Source organism: Lynx rufus, unplaced genomic scaffold, assembly GCF_022079265.1.
Source record: "Lynx rufus isolate CCGP_SWC_20201006 ecotype Redwood Valley unplaced genomic scaffold, mLynRuf1.p SCAF_6, whole genome shotgun sequence".
Lineage (NCBI taxonomy): Eukaryota > Metazoa > Chordata > Mammalia > Carnivora > Felidae > Lynx > Lynx rufus.
This window is the reverse complement of record NW_025814878.1, coordinates 67,832,358-67,849,984: the sequence shown is the minus strand read 5'-3', so window position 1 is coordinate 67,849,984 and position 17,627 is coordinate 67,832,358. Positions and strand designations below refer to the sequence as shown.

General features: G+C 39.3%; 1 protein-coding gene across 3 annotated transcripts; it reads left to right on the top strand.

The window, feature by feature from the left end:
* Positions 1-690: 690 nt before the first annotated feature.
* Positions 691-13,805, top strand: SMIM8 (small integral membrane protein 8). Of its 3 annotated transcripts, XM_047102985.1 has the most exons (4): positions 691-821; positions 10,346-10,476; positions 10,832-10,989; positions 13,338-13,805. In XM_047102985.1, the coding sequence occupies exons 3-4, from the start codon at positions 10,855-10,857 to the stop codon at positions 13,494-13,496; spliced, it is 294 nt and encodes a 97-aa protein (XP_046958941.1). In that variant the 5' UTR covers positions 691-821; positions 10,346-10,476; positions 10,832-10,854; the 3' UTR covers positions 13,497-13,805. The 3 variants fall into 3 exon arrangements, with proteins under 3 accessions (XP_046958941.1, XP_046958940.1, XP_046958942.1); XM_047102984.1 differs by lacking the exon at positions 10,346-10,476; XM_047102986.1 differs by lacking the exons at positions 691-821; positions 10,346-10,476 and adding an exon at positions 7,193-7,228.
* The last annotated feature ends 3,822 nt before the right edge of the window (positions 13,806-17,627 follow it).

Below are 17,627 nucleotides of genomic sequence, written 5' to 3'. Positions count from 1 at the left end.
ACTCACTGCTTTGCTCACTCTCTGTTATCCACCAGATTCATTCTTCCACTCTGTGAGACAAGGACCAGCGTCTCTCCCAGCCTCTTGTAATACTGCTATTCTATTTTGTTTGTTTAATACAACTGCTATACCAACAAACTTTAAAATCGGGAAAGTACGTGCAGACCAACAACCTTATCTATTCTTATCACAACCATAGCTACAAATGTCTTCTATCTTGAAATGTCAAGGCACTAGTAGAACGGCAGAGTATTAACTGCACATTTGAATGACTGTGCCTCTAAAATCTGGGCAAGGAGGATACCAAATCCCAGCCTTCTCCCCCGATTCAGAAAGCTTTCCCCTTCCATTAAATAAATGAATATGTTTCTAGGTGATGTCTCCTTTTATTTATACAAAACACAGACACATGAAACTGGAAGGTTATTTGAACCGTAGGAGGCTGAAAACTAAAGGTAAAAAAGGAAGACGCTAAACACGCCCCTTGCAAACTCCAGCAGGCAAATCCGCAGGCGGCCCCAGGGCGTAGGAGGTACCCAAGCAGGGCTGGCCTGGGTCCCACAGTCCACGAGCCTAGGCATCACAGCCTCCAGGCTGTAGGGGCCGCTGTGGCGCTGAGCCGGCTGGGCGCGCTGGGCCGCTCTCTCCCGCAGACAGAGACGAGGCGGAGCGAAGAGGGAGTAGGTGACCTCGGGGCAGGTGTTCGGCGGCGGGTGACCGGTGGCGGGGCCGCGGGCTGCCTGCAGAAACAGGACGGCAGCCCCACCGCGCGCTGGTGCCAGGTCTTGGCGGGCCCGGCCGCCCTGCGGCCTTACTCCCAGGTGCGTTGGACCTGACGGCGTTCTCCCGAGCACCCCGACCCCTCGGCACTCCGTGGGCGCTCTGAGCGGTCTCCGGGATCTGTGGCCCCACAGGACCTATTTCCCGCCCCTTACGTGCTAGGAGCCCGGGCCCTCTGGTCAGTGCCCTATCCATGGACACCTCCACCCCAAGAACCCTCCCATTTCCTGTACAGGCACTTGGTGTCCCTGCTCACCAAACTCCTGTTTAGGGGGAAATGGTGTTGTAATTGTTTTCACTGGAGGTGCTCTTTCCTTTAGTAACTGTTAAAAAGTCTTACGTTCCACTTTGCAACACCGTGTCTGAAACTTAATTGAATGCAGTTTCTTTTTCTGGAGGCTTCAGATGCATCTGTCTTCGAGAAATAACCAGCTGTAATGTAGGTACCACAGTATGGAGAGGGGAGTAGACCTTAATAATACTTTACAGCCCTCAGATTGTAACTAGGCCATTGTGAAAATCTTTCTCCCTTACTCAGGTAAAGTAAATTCAAGAGATGGAAAGATACTTTTTAAACAGTATTTTTTTTTACACCCAAAACAACAAATACGGAATCCATTTAAAACATTTAAGTGATTGCAATTTTATGTTTCATAATTCTGGAAATAACTTGTAGATGCAACGTCTTATCGATTTTGAAGTAAGGTGAGGTCAAGTGGTGGAATAGGGGTGGGCTTGGACATTGAGAGACCTGGATTATCTTCCTCCTAATGGCAAAGACACAATCTCTTTGGGTCTAGGTTTCTCTGTTAAAAAAAAAAAAAAAAAAAAAAAAAAAGAATTGGACTAGATGGTAAGCAGATAATGGCGACGATTTACTGAACATCTGTTATATCCTTTAAAAAAATATTATCTAAAAAAAATGTTATCTCAATCTACAGAGCAGTTCTATGCAGTAAGATAACTTTACCCCTTTAGGTGGAAACTGAGGCCCACAGAGGTTGTCACTTATTCAAAGACCTCCAGCTTATAAATAATAAAGTTGTAATTTGAGGCTATGCTACCTCCCCTCAAGACATAAATCCCTCTGATTCTAACCCAAACTTGTTTATTCTAATTTAAATTATTTTTAAGGTGTTTTGTTCCAGACTTCAAATGTTTTTTCTTACATATTAAGATAGCATGGTATATGAAACTAAAATAACAAGTGTATTTTATATCTCATTATTTTGTCAATTTTATAATTCCCTAAATATTTTTAAATTAATTTGTTTTTAATTTACATCCAAGTTAGTTAGCATATAGTGCAATAATGATTTCAGCAGTAGATTCCAGTGATTCATCCCCTATGTATAACACCCAGTGCTTATCCAAACAAGTGCCTTCTGTAAAGCCCCTTACCCATTTAGCCCATCCCCCCACCCATAGCCCCTCCAGCAACCATCAGTTTGTTCTCTGTCTTTAAGAGTCTCTTGTGCTCACTTTGGCAGCATTTATACTAAAAAAGAATCACTTATGTTTTGTCCCCCTCCCTGTTTTTATATTATTTTTACTTCCCTTCCTGTATGTTCATCTGTTTTGTATCTTAAATTCCACATATGGGTGGAGTCATATGATACTTGTCTTTCTCTGACTGATTTATTTTGCTTAGCATAATACCCTCTAGTTCTATCCATGTACTTGCAGATGGCAAGATTTCATTCTTTTTGACTGCTGAGTAATATTCCATTGTATGTGTATACCACATCTTCTTTATCCATTCATCCCTCAGTGGACACTTGGGCTGTTTCCATACTTTGGCTATTGTCAGTAGCACTGCTATAAACATTGGGGTGCATGTGCCCCTTCAAAACAGCACACCTGTAACCCTTTGATAAATAGCAGTGCAATTGCTGGGTCATAGGGTAGTTCTATTTTTAATTTTTTGAGAAACCTCCTTAATGTTTTCTGGAGTGGCTACACCAGTTTGCATTCCCACCAGCAGTGCAAAAGAGATCCTCTTTCTCTGCATCCTTGCCAACACATGTTGTTGCCTGAATTGATAATTTAGCCATTCTGACTGGTGTGAGGTAGTATCTCATTGTGGTTTTAATTGTATGTCCCTGATGATGAGTGATGTTGAGCATTTTTTCATGTGTCTATTAGCCATCTGGTTGTCTTCTTTGGAAAAGCGTCTTTTCATGTCTTTTGCCCATTTCTTCGCTGGATTATTTGTTTTTAGGGTGTCGAGTTTGATAAGTTCTTCATAGATTTTGGATACTAACCCTTTATCTGGTATGTCATTTGCAATATCTTCTCCCATTCTGTCTGTTGCCTTTTAGTTTTGTTGATTGTTTCCTTTGCTGTGCAGAAGTTTTTTATTTTGCTGAGGTCCTAGTAGTACATTTTTGCTTTTGTTTCACTTGCCTCCGGAGGCATGTTGAGTAAGAAGTTGCTGTGGCCAAGATCAAAGAGGTTTTGCCTGCTTTCTCCTCTAGGATTTTGATGGTTTCCTGTCTTATATTTAGGTCTGTCCTCCATTTTGAGTTTATTATTTTGGGGTATGGTGTAAGAAAGTGGTCTAGGTTCATTCTTCTGCATGTTGCTGTCCACTTTTCCCAAAACCATTTGCTGAAGAGACTATTTTCCACTGGATATTCTTTTCTGCTTTGTCAAAGATTAGTTGGCCATACGTTTGTGGGTCCATTTCTGGGTTATCATTTTATTTCACTGATCTATGTCTGTTTTTGTGCCAGTACCATACCTTTTTGATGATTACAGCTTTGTAATACATCTTGAAGTCTGGGATTGTGATGCCTCCAGCTTTGGTTTTCTTTTTCAATATTACTTTGGTTATTTGGGGTCTTTTCTGGTTCCATACAAATTTTAGGATTGTTTGTTCTAGCTCTGTGAAGAATGCTAGTGTTATTTTGATAGGGATTTCATTGAACATATAGATTGCTTTGGATAGTATTGACATTTTAACAATACTTGTTCTTCCAGTCCATGAGCATGAAGTATTTTTCCATTTTTTGTGTGTCTTCTTCAATTTCTTTCATAGGCTTTCTATAGATTTCATTGTATAGATTTTTCATCTTTTTGGTTAGGTTTATATAATTCCCTAAGTGTTGAAGGAAAGGCTCTGATTATTGCTAAGGTTCCTTCTCACTAACATGCTGTAATTCTGATAATTCTGTTTTGACATCTCCTATTGAGATGCTCATTTCAAAAATGAATACCTGAAGATTAAATTTTTCCCTAAAGTAACTCATAGTCTTTTTATCTTGGTCTAATTTCCATATATAGTATAATATAGACAGTCATGCCAGTTTTAGGTCAATGAATTGTTTTATGTCAGTTGCCAGATACATTCTGGATCATCCCCCTGAGGAAGAATTTTGCTAAAGGAAGGAAAATCATCATCAAAAATGACCAGTCCTGGGGCACCTTAGTGACTCAGTCAGTTGAGCCTCTGACTCTTGCTTGATCTCAGCTCAGGTCTTGATCTCAGGGTTGTGAGTTCAAGCCCCACATTGGGCTCTGTGCTGAAGCCTACTTAAAACAAAACAAACAGAAAAACGACCAGTCCTGACTCTGTCTAGCACTATCTTGGACTATCTTATACAGCCTCACACATTGTGTATTATTAATTCCAGGAGGGCACCATCCTCACACTTTGAGGTGTGAATGACCCTCATGGAATTGCACCCTTTATCTCCTCATATTTCCTTCACAAGAGGATGGGCAGAAGAAAAAGGTAAAGAACTTTTTAGCAGGGTGGGACATATGAAGTAAATGCAGCTTAATTTACATCATTTATACAGATACGTATGAAAAATCCTACTCTATTTCTTTAAAATTTAGAAACAACAGTTTTTTATCATTTGTCAATAAGGGAACAAGAAATGAGTGATGGAAAAATGAAGAAGAAATAAGAGTAGGGGCTCCTGGACAGATTTCACCAACCAGGGTGGCCCTGTGGATACCTGATTTATGGAGTATTTTCCAAGTGGTCCCATACACAAACTAATCACCAAATTGCTTAGCCAGGAGCAGTGCAATGCCAAGTTTCCATCATCCCTGCCAGACTCTGTGTGTTTGTTTTGTATGATTCCCTTTTTAACACTGTACATGAAATTTCTTCCCTTAGCTTAAAAATAAACCTATCTTGAAAGTGAGTATAACTAGGGGCACCTGGGTGGTTCAGTTGGTTAAGTATCCAACTTGATTTTGGCTCAGGTCATGATCCCATGGTTTGTGAGTTGCAGCCCATGTCAGGCTCTGTGCTGACACTGAAGAGTCTGCTTGGGATTCTCTCTCCCTCTCTCTCTGTCCTCTCCTGTGCTCTCTCTCAAAATAAATAAATAAACTTTTTTTAAAAAAGTGAGTATAGGGGCGCCTGGTGGCTCAGTCGGTTGAGCAGCTGACTTCGGCTCAGGTCATGATCTCGCAGTCTGTTAGTTTGAGCCCTGCGTCGGGCTCTGTGCTGACAGCTCAGAGCCTGGAGCCTGTTTCAGATTCTGTGTCTCCCTCTCTCTGACCCTCCCCTGTTCTCTCTCTCTGTCTCAAAAATAAATAAACGTTAAAAAAAATTTTTTTTTAAAAGTGAGTATAACTAGAGATTGGTCAATATCATATGCAAATAAGCAAGTGCTGGTTACTTGCGGTAGGAAACAAAGAGTAAGGAAAAAAGTTGGAGAAAGTGATGGGAAGACAAGAAGTTCTGAAAGAAGTGTGCTAGATGTTCAGTAGATATTTTTGTCTTAAGTACAGTTCATTTGAGTGGTAATGTCCAAATAGATTATTGCTGTGCTTTGAATTTTTGATGAGTTTCGCAGCTTTTAAAAGTGGAATTTATATTAGCTGTGCACTTGAAAATAGCTAGTCAGCTTTTAGTTCTACAGTAAAAGTTTACTTTTGGTGGGGGCGCCTGGGTGGCTCAGTTGGTTGAGCCTCCAACTTCAGCTCAGGTCATGGTCTCACTGCTCATGGTTCGAGCCCCGCATAGGGTTATGTGCTGACCGCTCAGAGCCTGGAGCCTGCTTCGGATTCTGTGTCTCCCTATCTCTCTCTGCTCTTCCCCAGCTCATACTCTGTCTGTCTCTCTCTCTCTCTCAAAAATGAATAAACATTTTATTTATTTATTATTATTATTTTTTTTAATGTTTATTTATTTTTGAGACAGAGAGAGACAGAGCATGAACGGGGGAGGGTCAGAGAGAGGGAGTCACAGAATCTGAAACAGGCTCCAGGCTCTGAACTGTCAGTACAGTGCCCGACACGGGGCTTGAACTCATGGACCGCGAGATCATGACCTGAGCTGAAGTCGGCCGCTTAACTGACTGAGCCACCCAGGCGCCCCATGAATAAACATTTTAAAAAAATCAATCAATAAAATCCATAAAAAAGTTTACTTTTGATGTAGATATTTGTTTTCCCAAAGAGTTTTGACAATGAACATATCTGTGAATAAACAACTAAGGCTTTATACTCTATATACTGTGCTTATTCAACCAACATATCTTGAATTTCTCCTCCAGCCATGTATGTAGATCTTTGTGGGTCAGGCATGTGAAGAGATTCTAAAGAACTTTACACATGGAAAAGATTTTGTGGTGTTTTGTTTCTTCTATTATATATAACAAATTCTTGGCTACTAAAGCCCATTTTGGCCTCAGTAATCTACATTTTTTATTTAAAGTATAGAAGGTTCTTAAGATTTTTTTGTTAGTTCAATAGATGGTATAAACAAATTCATATAATTTTGGGAGAACTATTGTAACATCTTCAGTGACTGTGGCTCATTAAAAAAGCAATAAAATTGAGTTGTCTTTTTTTTTTTAATGTTTATTTTTGAGAGAGAAAGAGACAGAGTGTGAGTGGGTGGAGGGGCAGAGAGAGAGGGAGACACAGAATCCAAAGCAGACTCCCGGCTGTGAGCTTTCAGCAGAGAGCCCAACGTGGGGCTAGAACTCATGAACCATGAGGTCATGACCTGAGCCAAAGTTGGACGCTTAACCAACTGAGCCACCCAGGCGCCCCAAGCTGTCTTATTTAAAGACTGATATATAATGGAAAATGTTGTCTGATAAAAGGCTGATATATAACGGGAAATGTTACTTATATACTCTGCAGAAAGTATCATAAACAATGGAAATTATGGTATATGAAATCTTTTAAAATACAACATATAGTGTAGTAGGTAATCCCTTAATTTGTCCCTTTAATAAACACTTCTGGTGGCTTCTAGCCCAGATATATATATTTTTTATGTTTTATTTATTTTTGAGAGAGACACAGAGACTGAACGTGAGTGGAGAAGGGGCAGAGAGAGAGGGAGACACAGAATCCAAAGCTGAGCTGTCAGCCCAGAGCCTGACGCGGGGCTCGAACTCACGATCTGTGAGATCATGACCTGAGCTGAAGTCAGATGGTCAACCGATTGAGCCACCCAGGCACCCCAGCCCAGGTATTCGTTAATTGTCATTTCTGGTAAAAAGTTTAACATACATAGTGCATTGTTAAGGCGAATATGGATGTCTGGAGATTGTAATATAAGGAATACTGCCTTGGTTGCTTATTTCCTTGATTCATTACAAAGGAAACAGGTTCTGCTAAGGAACAGATGAGACCAAGGAATCTTGCAACTAAAATGAAGTCATTACAATTCACGTTAGAACACTCTTAATCTGTAGTTTGTTTTTTTTTTAATTTTTTTTAATGTTTATTTATTTTTGAGACAGAGAGAGACAGAGCATGAATGGGGGAGGGTCAGAGAGAGAGGGAGACACAGAATCTGAAACAGGCTCCAGGCTCTGAGCTGTCAGCACAGAGCCTGACACGGGGCTCGAACTCACGAATGGCGAGATCATGACCTGAGCTGAAGTCGGACGCTTAACCGACTGAACCGCCCAGGTGCCCCTATAGTTTTTATAGACATTTCATATAGGTTGAATTTTGACATCGAACATTACTATATCCCTTTGACTTTAAAATAGTGAAATTTCCCTACCTCTCTCTCTCTCATTTTTTGGACTTGAGGTAAGTATTGAGTTAATCATCCTCAATTCTTGGCACATTTTCATCAACACAGAGTGTGTGTGATAACTGTGGTCTGAGGGCCCTTCTGTGCTCTACAATATGTGCTGTCTATACCCACCTTCCCCATTACCTTGTTTTTCTTCCCACTAGACAATTTTAAACCATATTCTACTGGTTATCTTTGTTTTAAATACATGCAGCAATTTCTCATTAATTGAAGGAAAATGCCTCTTTGTCAGTTTATGGTTATAATGACTTACCTTTGTATATTTGCTTTTTCAGGCCTTCCTACTATTTTTATCTAATGCCCCAGTTTCAATTAGGGGTATACTGTGAGGCTGTGATTCAGTCCTAACAGTGTGGACATTGTGTTAACTGTTTCCTGCCTCACATTTTTTTATGGGCATGGCTGATTTACAGACTGTAATATCGCTTCCATTTTAATGATTGCTTCTTTCTGATATTTTTTCCCCCACATTACAGTCAATCATGTTATTAGCTTAAGTAGAAACATCACTGGCACCTAGCTTAGGCATCTGGTGACCATCATTTGTTACTTAAATTCTAAATACATTTGCACATACCGTCTACCCTGCTCTCATGGTTGAGAGGGAAAGAAGAAATGTTAGCAGTTTTCATAGAAGGAAAAGAAACCAACAGGAGTAGTTTGTTCTCATAAGAAAGGAGGAGTAGCAAAGGAATTTTACATCCCTCCCCCTGTATTGTTGACATTATTGAAAGGTAAGGCCATAAATGAGGAGGAAGTTATAGGGATTCTGGGCCTAACACAGAAGCATATGCCAAGTCCCCGTTACAGCTGGTTTTGTGTAGTATCAAGAAGTTAATACAGGAAATGGGCATGTCGACGGACCTCCTGGTCAGCAGGAAGCAGTGGATTTTTTGCCACCTTTGGGCATGATGAGTTTCAAGCAAGTGTATGCTGACTGAACAAATACCAGGCATGTTATGGAATTGTTTCAGAAGTTGTCTGTAGTGAAAAAAACCAAAACAAAACACTGTTCTAGTGGAGAAAATGAGTAACTTGCATACAAGAGAAATAAAACAACAACAACAAAACAATTGCTAGTTACAGCTTGACTAATGTTTGAAATGCTGATGAAGTGTTCTATGAATTGCTACCTCATATATGTCATGCCCAAGGTGGACTTTGCAAAAGAAGTAAACAAAGACTGATGATTGTTCTATTCTGCTGAATGCATCTTGGACGGAAAAGGTGAGACTACTTGTCATTGGCAAGTAGTTTACCTTCAGTGCTTTGGAAATGCTCATTTGCTCCCCTATGATTACCAAGCCAGTACATATACCTATAGGATGAGACATTTATTTAATGAATGAGAAATGCTGGCAAGAGAATGAAAGGAGCAAAATACAATATCCTCCTGCTGATAGACAGTCGGTTGCTCTGCCTACAACACATTCCTATGCTTAGATGATGCATGTGTTGAGTTTTTCCCATTGAACTGCACAGCCACTCTACACCCATAAGATGGGGGTTAATTTTCACAGTGAAAGCACACTGCTGAAACAACTCTTTCTAAATCTGGATGATGAAGGGAAAACTGTGAAAATAAAGTGAAGCAAGCTATTGGCATGATTGCTGAGACCTGGTGGTCTGTAGAGCCATCCACATAGTGAAATTTTGGGAATTTTGGGAAACTCATCTCCCAGACCAGTTTGATTTTAAAGACTTTGTGGCTAGAGATAGCAGTTGAACTATGAACTATTTTCCAAGAGTTAGCAAATCCTAAAATTGATATATGAGTGCTAAGTAATATCAAAGTGGAACCAGAAAGTGATGTTGAATATCGTGACAACAATGAAAACCATCATCCAGTGGATGAAGGAATAGGAAACAGCGAACATTTTAGAAGCCCTAGCAAGTATAGAAAGCGTTGAGAAGTCCTTTCCCTTCAAGTAGGTGTTCCTGATGAGGTGTTTATGCCATTAAATGGTATAGATGAACTAACCACTTCAACAAAGACAGTTTTGAAAAAACTGAACTAATTTTCTCCATAACTAATAAAGTTGCAGAAATATTGCCTTTATAAAGCCTGTAAAATGGAAAACTTAAAGAATGCTTGTATGAACAAAGCCCCAGTGAGTGTTTAAATGTGAATGTTTGACTCTTGTTTCATAACATTTACTGTATGGTAGGGTTACAGCATTTCCCCAGAACATTTTATTACATTGTCATTAATTTCCACCTTGGGAAGCTTTCTTTTCCTACCTCTTTCCTTCCAACCCTCCCACACCTCTCCCCAGCATTAGGTGGCAGGAATGATAAGAATAAGCTTTTGCCTAATAGTACCTAGAAGAGAAAAATATTCACAAAATGTTGACACTCCAGCTGGCAGAACCATAAACCAAAAGACACATTGGAATTTAATAGGATAGAGTTAGAGTAATTAAGAGGAAAATGGATATTCACCTTGAGATAGCAGAGCAGTCCTTCCCAAAAGTCACTGACAGGCAAATGAGGAGTGAAAATAGCTACTTACCCTTACTGCTTGGTACTCATGCTTAGGTCGGTCCCCCGGAAGAAGGCTGATGAGCATGGGCCAGGGGTGAAGCTGCAGGAGAAATTGAAAAATGCCACTGTTCTTTCAAAGCTGTTGGAAAGTGAAGAAGAGTGAAAATGGGAGGAAATAAAGAAGGGTATGGATTATCCACTGGCCCCTGCTACCCTTAGCTTCCTCTTTATATAACAGGATACAATGTGATTCAGACCAAGAACAATTCTCCAGGCTTCTGTGAAAGTAGGAACACAACTTTTGCCCACCTGACTTGTTCTAAGAGATCAAAAATAACGATTTTATTAAATAAAATTTAGAGCACCATTTACAAAGTACATGTTATATGAAGTAATAAAATAATGGGCAATCACTCTTGGTATGTATCTGGACTGGAATTCAAACAAAGGAATGCATGTAGAATGTTTTTTTTTTTTTTTTTTTAAAGAACATTATCAGAAAAACTGTGAAGAAAAAAAAGTCTCTTATTTTACTTCTAGGTAATAAATCATCATTAGTCAAGATGTCTTCAGCACCAGAGTCTCCCGGCTTTAAAAAGGAACCACCCAAAGAGAAAGACTTTAAAAACCCAGGGCTCAGAGGAGTCCGCACGACAACCTTATTTCGGGCTGTGAATCCAGAGCTCTTCATTAAACCCGTAAGAAATATACCTAGGATAAGACATTATGTTCAGTTTAACTAGACTATCAGAAATAGAAAGTGTTTATTTTCCTGTCACATTTGATTGTGTCATGAAAATTTTATGTTGACTAATAAGGCCTCTCTGATAAAAGCAGGTGAAAGGGAAATCTTAAATGCTATTTCTCTATACATATAAAACTAATTATTTTGAGGTATTTGAGAACTTTAACAGAATACAGTTGCACTTTGATAGATCAACTTCTCAAATTCCTCTTTAATATTTTATTTTAATAGTTGCACCAATTTGAAAGAAATTTTTATTGTTTGATCAGGTACTATTACATAAATAAGACCTTTCATTGAAATAAAACAAAATGAAAATCTGATCATTTTTATAGGCTACAATTCTAGCCTTTATTGTATTTTTACCTAAGGGATATTGCAAGTATGAAAAATTTCAAAACATACACTAGTACACTGTAAGGGAGTTAGCTAATCATTTATATTTTTGTTGCAAATTACTGAATATATTTGACCAGTTTTATTTTAAAATAAATATGAACTTTATTTTTAAATAAATAAATGTAAGTAAAATCAAATTATTATATATTTAAATGTATTGGATTTGGTTAGAATTTTATTTATTCATTCATTTATTTTAAAGAAATCCCATAGACCGAGCATTTGATTTTAATTTTTTTTTTTTCAACGATTATTTATTTTTGGGACAGAGAGAGACAGAGCATGAACGGGGGAGGGCCACAGAGAGAGGGAGACACAGAATCGGAAACAGGCTCCAGGCTCCGAGCCATCAGCCCAGAGCCCGACGCGGGGCTCGAACTCACGGACCGCGAGATCGTGACCTGGCTGAAGTCGGACACTTAACGACTGCGCCACCCAGGCGCCCCTTGATTTTAATTTTAATTTTATTTTAGAGAGAGAGAGCATGAGTAGAGGAGAGGGTCAGAGGGAGAGAGAGAGAATCTTAAACAGGCTCCACACTGAGCATGGAGCCTGATACAGGGCTTGATCCCACAACCCAGGGATCATGACCTGAACCGAAATCAAGAATCGGACGCTCAACCAACTGAGCTACCCAGGCACCCTTTGGTTAGCATTTTAGTAAATCTATTTTTAAAATGTTTGTTTATATATTTTGACAGAGAGTAAGAGAGAGAGAGAGAGAGAGAGAGAGAGAGAGAGAATTCCAAGCAGGGTCCATGCTGTCAGCACAAGCCCCTTGGTTAGAATTTTAATAACATAGTTGCCAGTGTAAACTGTTTTAAAGTTAAACAGGTCAATTTAACAAGCAAGTAATTAAATCAAGGTAGAATGTTTTAAAACCTTTGAACTAATATGTTGTTTTAATTGCCAAGTGCATGTCAAGATTTATAGATTTAAACTGCTTTGAGCTTTTGGCCTTGTTATATGTCCATCCAGGTCGAAAAGTTTGACCTTTATTCTTTTGATGATTAAGATTTGAAATAGTAGTAATACAGCAAGTATTACAGAAGCAGAAAATGCTAATTGAAACTTGTATCACTACCACACACTCACACTGACCTAAGAAAGGTTCATTTGGGGAGCATGAACACACAGGAAGATCTGAGTTATAGTATAGACAAAACAAAACATTTCTGTGGAATTGTAAACATCTTTCCTATACTTAAAGGCTTTTTTTTCCCCCCAGTGTCAAAGTTATATTGCTTAGTCTCTCAGGGTCTTGGACTTTTCAGCAGTAAATCAAACTTAGTATAGAACAGCATAGTATAGCTATATACTCCAGTCACACAGTTTCTTAAGGTTATACAGTAGGTACCCAGAGGAGAGTGTATGTGTTGTCATTCTTGCCGCACTTAATATAGGACATGAAAATGTAAGGCTTTTTGCAAGTTATCCATGAACTCAGGCAAGAAGAATAGCATGTTATACTTCATTCCTCACTTCTTAATAAGATTAACTAATTGAAGGTTTGCCAGTAGGGAAACTTGAGCCCAGGAAAGTTGAGCAACTTCTCCATGTCACACAGGTAAAAGTGAAAACTTGATCACTAGACCCATTTCTGTGTCTCATTTCCCTCGCCCCTCTCCCAACCACCACCTTTCTGAAGATGCAGGCCTGAGAGGCTGTAGGCAGGAGACAGACTGGAGAGGAGAAGCAAGAGCCTTCTATAATCTCTGAATTATCAGGAGTTGAGTTAATTGAATAAAGAACTGGGTAAATTGTTATAATGGAAAATATCACCATAGGAATGCTAGTATGGCAGTAAAGACTTGGTATGTCAGGAGGAAAGTACAACAGATATTTGGGTCTCCTCAAATGATTAAGTCTTAATGAGGATTTATAATTTCTTTTCTTTGACAGAACAAACCTGTAATGGCTTTTGGACTGATAACCCTTTCCCTTTGTGTGGCTTATATTGGTTATCTACATGCATCCCAAGAGAATACAAAGGATCTCTACGAAGCTATTGATAGTGAGGGACACAGTTATATGAGGAGGAAGACATCTAAATGGGATTAACAGTGCTGGATGCTGCAGACGGAGCTTTGCTAAAGGCTCTGAAATCTTCTAATGGAAGACTTTGTGAGTGCACAGTATCATGCTCCTTGTTCTAGAATGTGTTAATGAGGAAGGAAGGTAGCAGTTGTGAACGGGCCACTAGACTACATCTCATCCTGCAGCCCTTACCCCATTCTTTGTTCACAGCAAGAGCTTCTCAATATTTTTCTTTCATGAAGTCCTTGTATGAAAGTGCCATTAAGAATGGAAGTTGTTTTTGTGAATTAACTTCTATATAATAAAAATATAGTGCCGGTGCTGTTAAATTTGTATGGTATTTTTTTTTTCAACGTTTATTTATTTTTGGGACAGAGAGAGACAGAGCATGAACGGGCAAGGGGCAGAGAGAGAGGGGGACACAGAATCGGAAACAGGCTCCAGGCTCTGAGCCATCAGCCCAGAGCCCGACGCGGGGCTCGAACTCACGGACCGCGAGATCGTGACCTGGCTGAAGTCGGACGCTTAACCGACTGCGCCACCCAGGCGCCCCTGGTATTTTTAATATTTAAGATGAGTTGTGCATTTGCAGCTGTTTTAAGGGTTTAGTTTTGTTTTGCTGTTTAGAAAGGCATTCATTTTTTCCTGGCATAGAACTTATGTTTATGACAAAAAAAATAATTGTAATTATTATGAAGCATACAGTCAACATTCAAGACAAATAATTTTTTTAATGTTTATTTCTGAGAGAAAAAGAGTGTACGAGTGGGGGAGGGCAGAGAGAGAGACACACAGAATCCAAAGCAGGCTCCAGGCCCTGAGCTGTCAGCACAGAGTGTGATGTGGGGCTTGAACCCACAAACTATGAGATCATGACCTGAGCAGGAGTCAGATGCTTAACCAACTGAGCCACTCAGGCGCCCCCAAGACAAATAATTTTTATAGAGTCACAGATGGCTCGTATATTTTGGTGTTCCATTTCAGCTACTTTGGTCCAGAATTTTATTTCATTTGAAAAGGTAGTCCCACTCAACTACTAAAATAAATAAATGAGAGAATAACCCAATTGGAACTTTTCTTTGAAAAAAAAAATATATTATACTGAGTTATGATGTTTTTATTTGACTACAACCAAATGTTATCTATTTTAGATTTTGTAAATTAATGTTACAATGATATTACAAACACAAAACCAAATTTTCTTATGGTTATTTTAGAACTAGGACTATCCAACAAATAAGAAAAGAAGGTCTTCTTACTCTCTTGGGTTTACCGCATATAATTCAGATTTGTCTTACAAGGGTTTTGGACCTGTAGCATGTGTAGATTTTTATCTGTTTTCCAAATCACTATAATTGGGGCTCAGTAATAAATCTCATCTATGAAATTTTGTTTCATTTATTATTGCCAAATAACAATAACTGTATAAGCAGAGTTTATCACCATAGTGTGAATTTTTTTTAATTTTTTTATGTTTATTTCTGAGAGAGACAGAGACAGAGTGCAAGTGAAGGAGGGGCAGAGAGAGAGGGAGACACAGAATCCAAAGCAGGCTCCAGGCTCTGAGCTGTCAGCACAGGCACAGAGCCCGTTGCAGGGCTTGAACTCACAAACGGTGGGATCATGACCTGAGCTGAAGTCAGACGCCTAACTGACTGAGCCACCCAGGTGCCCCACCATAGTGTGAATTTTTAATTTCTAGTACTTAATTGTGGTTTGTAAGCTATATGAAAATGTAATTGTGTCTTGTCTGTAGATATTAAAGAGATTAAATAACTGAGTTATCTGTACGCAACTAAATCAGAACTTTATTCCTGAGCCCTAAATATTTCTTTGCTATGTCTCTCTATATAGTACACTTCATATAGTTTAAAATGCACTTAAGTAGTGTAAAATGCCTTTTAATTTAAAGTATTATATTTTGCTTTTGGTTTCCCTGTGTACTTTGGCTGTTAAAGAATTAGAATTCTTCTGTTTTCAACTTAGGCATTTAATATTACACCATCGTTTTTTAGAATTTCTCTATTATTCAGAATAAGTTGTTATTTGTTGGGGGAGATACTGTTTAGGTGAACTATCAAGAGACCATCACAGCACAGAAGGACAGCAGGAAATACAGCAGCCTTCAGCCATGTGACATCTATGTATGGGAATGAACCAAGGTAACAGTGGATTCAGGGAGGCAGGTGCACAGCTGTGAAAAATACTGGGAGCGAAGAATCACACTGAATTTTAGGAACAAGTAACCTAACTATTATACTTATTACATGACGGTTACAAGTTACAGCACAGGCTTTGTGTGTGCAGAGTGTCATAGGCTGCCTGGCTGTGTATTGATGTTCTCATTCATTCTCTGAGGGAAAAATGCCACTTGGACATTGCGTCTAAGAAAGGAATGGTCCAGGCGAGAGATGTACAGCGTTTTGGAATCAGGGCTCAAGTGGTTAAAGGAATGCCTTTCAGTGTGAGAATCTGGTTGAGACTGGGCAAAACTCAGAAACTTAGTAGATTAGGTCTTGAAGCAAGTCTCGATAAGTAAAATATTAATAAGTGGTAAGTGACCTTTTTGCCCAGGGAAGTAATCCATTCTGATAGGAGAGCTATTTGCCCAGAGGAGCAAGCTGTTCAATTGATAAATTGGTTTTCAAGAATTTCCTGAATAAACTGTGAAGTTATTTATTGGTGTAGTCTTATCCTCCATAGGGTAACCAATCTTTTCCAATTTGTTAGGCATGGAGGTGGTTCTTGGGATGCAGGACTATACATTTTAAAACAAGGACAACACATTAGTTAACTGTGATTTTAAAAACCAGGCTTATTAATTTTGAGTGCTAATGGAAAGTAACTTTTCCTTTAAGATACTGTGATGTTTCCCAGTTTTATTGCCATGGCACCAAAACATCATGTTTATATGTGAATTTATTGGGGCACCTGGATGACTCAGTCGGTTAAGCATCTAACTTTGGCTCAGGTCAAGATCTCACAGCTCATGAGTTCGAGCCCCACGTTGGGCTCCATGCTGACAGCTCAGAGCCTGGAGCCTGCTTCAGATTCTGTCTCCCTCTCTGCCCCTCCCTTGCTCATGCTTAGTCTCTCTCTCAAAAATAAATAAACATTAAAAAATTTAATTAAAATATATTAATTTATTAATTTTTCTCCTTTGCTGGGCTAAAAGAAATCAATTCTTTAAATAAAACATTTAATTTTTTTTAATGTTTACTTATTTTTGAAGGAGAGAGACAGTGTGAGTGGCAGAGAGACAGGGAGACAGAATCCGAAGCAGGCTCCAGGCTCTGAGCTGTCAGCACAGAGCCCAACATGGGGCTCGAACTCGCAAACTGTGAGATCATGACCTGAGCCAAAGTCGGACACTTAATGACAGAGCCACCCTGGTGCCCCTCTAAATAAACCATTTAAAAGAAAATGTAGGTTGAAAAATGATTCATCCTGTTCTACCCCACCCCCAAAGATGTTCAGATCCTAATTCCTAGATCCTGTGATTATGTTACCTTATATGGCAGAAGGGATTTTGCAGATATGATCAAGTTAGGGATTTTGAGATGGGAAAATTACCCTTTATTATCCAGATGAGCCTGATATAATCTTAATCCTTATTAAGAAGGAGGCTGAAGATCAGGGGAAGAAGCATAGAGGTCCATGCACACAGGGGGAGAAAAGGCTACATCATGTGAGGCATGAGCCAAGGAATTCAGGTGGCCTCTAGAAGGTAAAAAAGGCAAGGAAACAGACTCTCCTGTAAAGCCTCCAGAAAGAACCAGCCCTGCTGACACCTTAATTTTAGCCTCATAAGACTCATTTTGAACCTCTGACCTCCAGAACTGCAAGAGAGTAAATGGTGTTGTTTTCAATCACTAAATGTGTGGTGATTTGTTACAGCAGCAATAGGAAACTAGTACAGAGAGTATCTGGGAAATGAATGGCTCTACCATGCTCCCTTTCCTCATTATTTCTAGTTGCTTTTATGAGCAAAGCTTGTCTTACCTAGCAACAGTTGCTAAGTAAGTTAACAGTTTAGTGCTAAAGTCTGGAAGAGAGCCACTGCTTAAATCTTCCCAAATCCAGTGCCCATACCTTATGTGGCAAAGGCTTTTAGAGCCGTTCTTTACCATTAGGCACATAACCACTACCTAATCA

Excerpts from the sequence above, each read along its gene's own strand:
- SMIM8 (XM_047102984.1), top strand. The coding sequence starts at position 10,855 with ATGTCTTCAGCACCAGAGTCTCCCGGCTTTAAAAAGGAACCACCCAAA. Across the intron at positions 10,990-13,337 it reads CAGAGCTCTTCATTAAACCC|AACAAACCTGTAATGGCTTT; the intron begins GTAAGAAATATA and ends TTTCTTTGACAG.